The 4,430-nt window shown below is 49.1% G+C and overlaps 1 protein-coding gene across 1 annotated transcript; it reads right to left on the reverse strand.

The window, feature by feature from the left end:
- Positions 1-411: 411 nt before the first annotated feature.
- Positions 412-2,966, reverse strand: LOC106367081 (meiosis-specific protein ASY2-like). Its single transcript, XM_013806781.1, has 4 exons — positions 2,147-2,966; positions 1,947-2,081; positions 1,014-1,867; positions 412-942 (listed from the first exon to the last, which is right to left on the reverse strand). Exons 1-4 carry the CDS (start codon positions 2,964-2,966, stop codon positions 412-414), a joined length of 2,340 nt encoding a protein of 779 aa, XP_013662235.1.
- Positions 2,967-4,430: the final 1,464 nt, after the last annotated feature.

Consider the following 4,430-nt stretch of genomic DNA (forward strand, 5'->3'; position numbering starts at 1 on the left):
CAGCGGCTACGTTCCCTGTTTCCTTTTGAATCGCGTTGCCGCCTACCTCGGGATCGTTCTTGTCAGGACACTCCTCGACCGCAGTTCCTTCAGGGTAGGTGATGCGCTTTGACAAAGCAGAAGTAATATCAATCATTGGCTCGTCAGTCGGATCTTCGGCGGCCTCACGAGAAGTAATCAGTTGGGAAGCCGATTCATGGCCAATCAGACCAACATTCGATCCGTACGGATCAAGCGTTCCCATCAATTCCTCGCTTACGAACCGAGAAGGGAGGTTGAGTGGAGAGAGGGCAAAATCTGCTTCTGAGAACGGATCGAGGCGATGTTTAGCGACCTCGGCCTCGTGCAACTTCTCTTGCTCCGAGAAGATGTCTATCATTTCCTGCGGAATCTCCGTCCCGCTATCTCTTATCACCTCAAGACACTTCTTGGTTCCTGAAGCTTCCCATATAAACTCTTGGCTTTCTCCAACGCGTTAAGACGGTCCAGATAGTCCTTTACTCGACCAAAGCAGCGAGTAGACTTGTCTGCCATAGCTGTCTGGACATTGACCCTTTCGCGAGTGTCCTCCTGAATCCTAGAGTTTCTCAAGCGTTCCCTCTCCTTGACCAGCATTCCAACGACGGCATCCCTCTCCCCCTCTAACTCGGCTTTCTCCTTCTCAAGAGAAACGACCAACCGCTCTAAACGAGCCTTCTCGCGCAGAGCATCCCTTTTTGCAAGACGATCAGACTTTAACTTGTCTTCTAGCTCTGCAAATTTGACCCGGAGGACTTCCTTCTCTTTGGATGCTTTGTCGCTAGCCTTTTTGTTCTCCGCGCGCAACCTCTCTATCACGCCTAGCCGGGTTCGCACAAGTTTTTCCGACGCGCCCAGCTGGATCATCGTCTGCTTTAGAGTACTATCGTACTTCTCGACGAGATAGTTCATACTCCCGTCACTCTGCATAAAACAATAAAGACTTAGAAATTTTATGAGAAAGGAAAAGGGGAAACAAGGGAAGGCGAAGTTACCCGTTTGCTCGCCATAGCCGCATCAATGTACTCCTTCTTAAAGCACAAGTCATCGATCGGTGGCAACTCTTTTGTCCCACCACGGATCTGACGGGCTAGTTCCGCGCATCGAAGCGGATTTAGTACCAACGGAGTCGTCTCGTCGTACAAGAACTCTACGCGATCCGGGAATCCTTTTCCCGCCTTCTGCGGAAGCGAACCTCCACTTTCAACACCCTTCTTCCTCGCGGAATGAGAAAGGGCTCCCTTACTCAACGGAGATTCATCCCGAGGACCATCTCCGGTTTCAGTAGCCTGTCCCCCACTTTTAGAAGGGACCTCAGGAGCAGGAGTCCCATCATCCTCTGCGGTCGTCTTCTTCAACTTCTTCTTGGGACGTTCTTCAGACGATCCCCGAGTAGAATCAGTTGGATCGTGTTTTCCCGCATCATCATCCCCTGCGGCCGTTGAGGTCTTTAGAGGCTCAACAGAAGCCTCCTCACGAGACCTTTTCTTGTTGTCCTTCTTCTTCTTCTTCTTTTTAGCCGCGACTTCAGAGGCATCAGCGGAGGATGGGGCCTCCTCCAATGGAACACTCCTTTTCTTGGCCTTACTGGCCTTCTTCTTCTGGGAACTCTGAGCTGGCGGCTCAGAGTTCACATCTCCATCTGTGGGAACAGGCCTGACCTCTGAGGCACCGGCAGAGGACGACTTCGATGAGAGCATTTGAAGCTTCCCTTTTAGCAGGGCACTCAAGTCAGGAATTCCCTCCATATCTCTGGCCTTGTTGAGAAGCTTTTTTTGTTTCCGAGTAAACAAGGAGAGGCGTGATTTGCGAGGACCGAGTACACAAGGAAGTCTCGATTCCCAGTCAACTGTAAAAGCAAAAAGAAATCCGACATGAGAGCTACGAAAAGGCTCAAAGTATCTCCCTAAGGTGAACAGCAACTTTACCTCTAGCAATCCTAGCTTGTTGACGACGTATCCACTCCCGACTAAGATCTGGCCAACGGAGATGACTGTGCGTCGCGAACAATTGGGCGCATTCAAAGAACTTTTCAGGATAGGCGATCGTATTAGGATGACGAACTGCAAAAGAAAAGGGAAGCATTAGAACCATCAACCGGAGTACGAGTAAACAGACAAATCTCTACCGAGTTGCTGATTCCATAAAACGCGATAATCGTCCCCCGGCGGCTCCTCGAAGGCGTGCTCATCAGATTTGACGTAGAAGTATGGTCGTTGCCAATCCTGCGTCTTGTTTGGGTGACCCGTCAAGACATTGTAACTCGCTCGCATCTTTACTGAAAAGATCCCGTTTGGCTCCGCCTTCGTGAAAGTCAGTTCTTCGAACACTCTCACGCTCATCAAAACATCCATTTCCGCGACCATAACCATTAGCATGATGGCTATGCGCAGCGACCCGTTCAGCAGCTGAGATATGGCGATGTCCCGACGAAACGCGTAAGACGTGATCAATCTCGGGATTGGGAACCAGAGCTTAGTCTGATCCTTGAAGTAGGACTCGTATATGCATTGGTAACCGACTGGTGGTGACCTTGGGCGCTGCTCGGTAGACGGAATGAGGTAAGTGACGCCGGCGCCACCATTCTCCCTTAGCAAATTCTTCACAGTCTCGTCGGAAGAACATGAACTGAACACGTTTCCCCACGATTGAACTCGCGGATCACGTAACACTTCGGGAGGGAGCGAAGGTAGTTCTTCGAAGATCCCACCAGGATGGTATACCACAGGACGGCAGTCTATCTCGTCGAAGCGGATACTCCTTGGTGCGGGAAGACGGTCTGACTGGTCGAAACGAGCTCCCCGTTGAGCCCGCCTTCTGGGCCTTACGGCTTGGCTAGGCGCTTCAGAGCCACTTGCCTCTCCACCCTCACCCTCAGCGTTTTCTTCGGCTTCTTCGCGAAATTGCCTGTGGGCGTCAGCGACCAAAAGACGCTGGGAAAGACTCATGTTCTCCGTATCCCGCAGAGCGTCACGATGGATTATGTCGAACTAATCCAACGGACCGCCGTCCGCATCCCTAGCCGGGCTCGACGAGGCAGCAATATCCTTTCCTTTTTCCTCACGCGATAATCGATTCCCTGAAGCCATATCCTTTCTACTCGGGGGGACGACTAAACCAGCTAGGTCCTAAGCGGAAAACTCTATACTACAGAAGGCTTATCTAGAGAGAGAAAATAAAAGTAGAGAGAAGGGAGAGAAAGTGGAATACCTGAGTCTGCAGAGAAGAATGACGAAAGCAAAGGAGAGACGCCTATTTATAGCAAAAACGAGGGCACACTCTCCGAAGCGTAATCATTAAGTCTACAAAGGCCTAAATGGGCTTCAAAGGCCGCCTAAATGCCCAAAATCTTACTCGCGACGGTTCAGTTTCTCGCTTGAACCGGTTTACAATCGGGAAATTCAACCGAAATCAATCCCCGGTTTCGATCCGAACCGGTTCACCAGAGTTAACCGTCAAAAAACCACCCGAGCTCTTAGTTCGAGAAGTTCACCTCCCGAGTAAAACATGCTATCATGACAGAAATGGGGGCAAAACACAACGCATCACGAAAGTCACAGCTTGGAGCGACTAGATGCAGCGCACGACTAAAATCAGATACCGACGAGACAAGCTGTCGCCTACATTAGGACCTGTTATACGAACGAACCTGACCCACAAATTCACTGAGACCGATAAGCCGCTCACAAGTGAACTGGGGGGGGGGACTTATTGTAGGAGATGGATTACATCCCTCCACAAGACCCATCAAATAACAAGCACTAGCCCGGCAAGCTCGACTGAGTTTAGTCGGTTTAGCGGCTAAAGACGTCGGCTCGACCCAAGAGTACTTTTAGCCGATTAACTAAGCCGATTAAATGTACCCGGCTTAGAGAGAACAGTACCGAGGCCCGTGTACTCGGCCTTTCATGACAAAGCCCAAAGGACGACGCTATTAGGGCATCAAGGACAAAGGCATTATAAGAGGGGATGAGAAGACAAGAAGATGGGAACTTACACACATTAAGCGGTTAGATCTAGGATTTCCTAATCATCTCTTTGATTCTGTTGCTTAAACCTTTGATCTTGTCTTTTTATTTCCCGTCAATCTTGTAACCTCTTGTTTGATTCTAATAAAAGCGTCTTTAGTCACCCCATTCCTAAGTTCATCATTCTAATCAACCGAATCCTGTACAAAGAAAGAGAGAAAGTGATGTACTTACCAGAGAGAAATGATCGGAAGCGTTGAAGAGGATCGTTCAGAGAAGAAAGACGATTCGTAACTGCGACTTAAGCGGATGAATCACCACAAAGAAGGGAGCTTTTACGATAAGGTCGCAATCGGGTCTGTTTGAAACGTAATTATATATATATATATATTTTTTTTTTTTTTTTCATTTCTTACGACAAATTTCCATTATATCTTAATACAT

The sequence above is a fragment of the Brassica napus genome, chromosome C2 (assembly GCF_020379485.1).
Source record: "Brassica napus cultivar Da-Ae chromosome C2, Da-Ae, whole genome shotgun sequence".
In the NCBI taxonomy this organism is placed as follows: Eukaryota; Viridiplantae; Streptophyta; class Magnoliopsida; order Brassicales; family Brassicaceae; genus Brassica; species Brassica napus.

Coding starts and splice junctions, on each gene's coding strand:
- LOC106367081 (XM_013806781.1), bottom strand. CDS start 2,966: ATGAGTCTTTCCCAGCGTCTTTTGGTCGCTGACGCCCACAGGCAATTT. Junction 2,082..2,146: donor TTTATGGAATCAGCAACTCG/GTAGAGATTTGT, acceptor TTTCTTTTGCAG/TTCGTCATCCTAATACGATC. Junction 1,868..1,946: donor ACAAGCTAGGATTGCTAGAG/GTAAAGTTGCTG, acceptor TTGCTTTTACAG/TTGACTGGGAATCGAGACTT.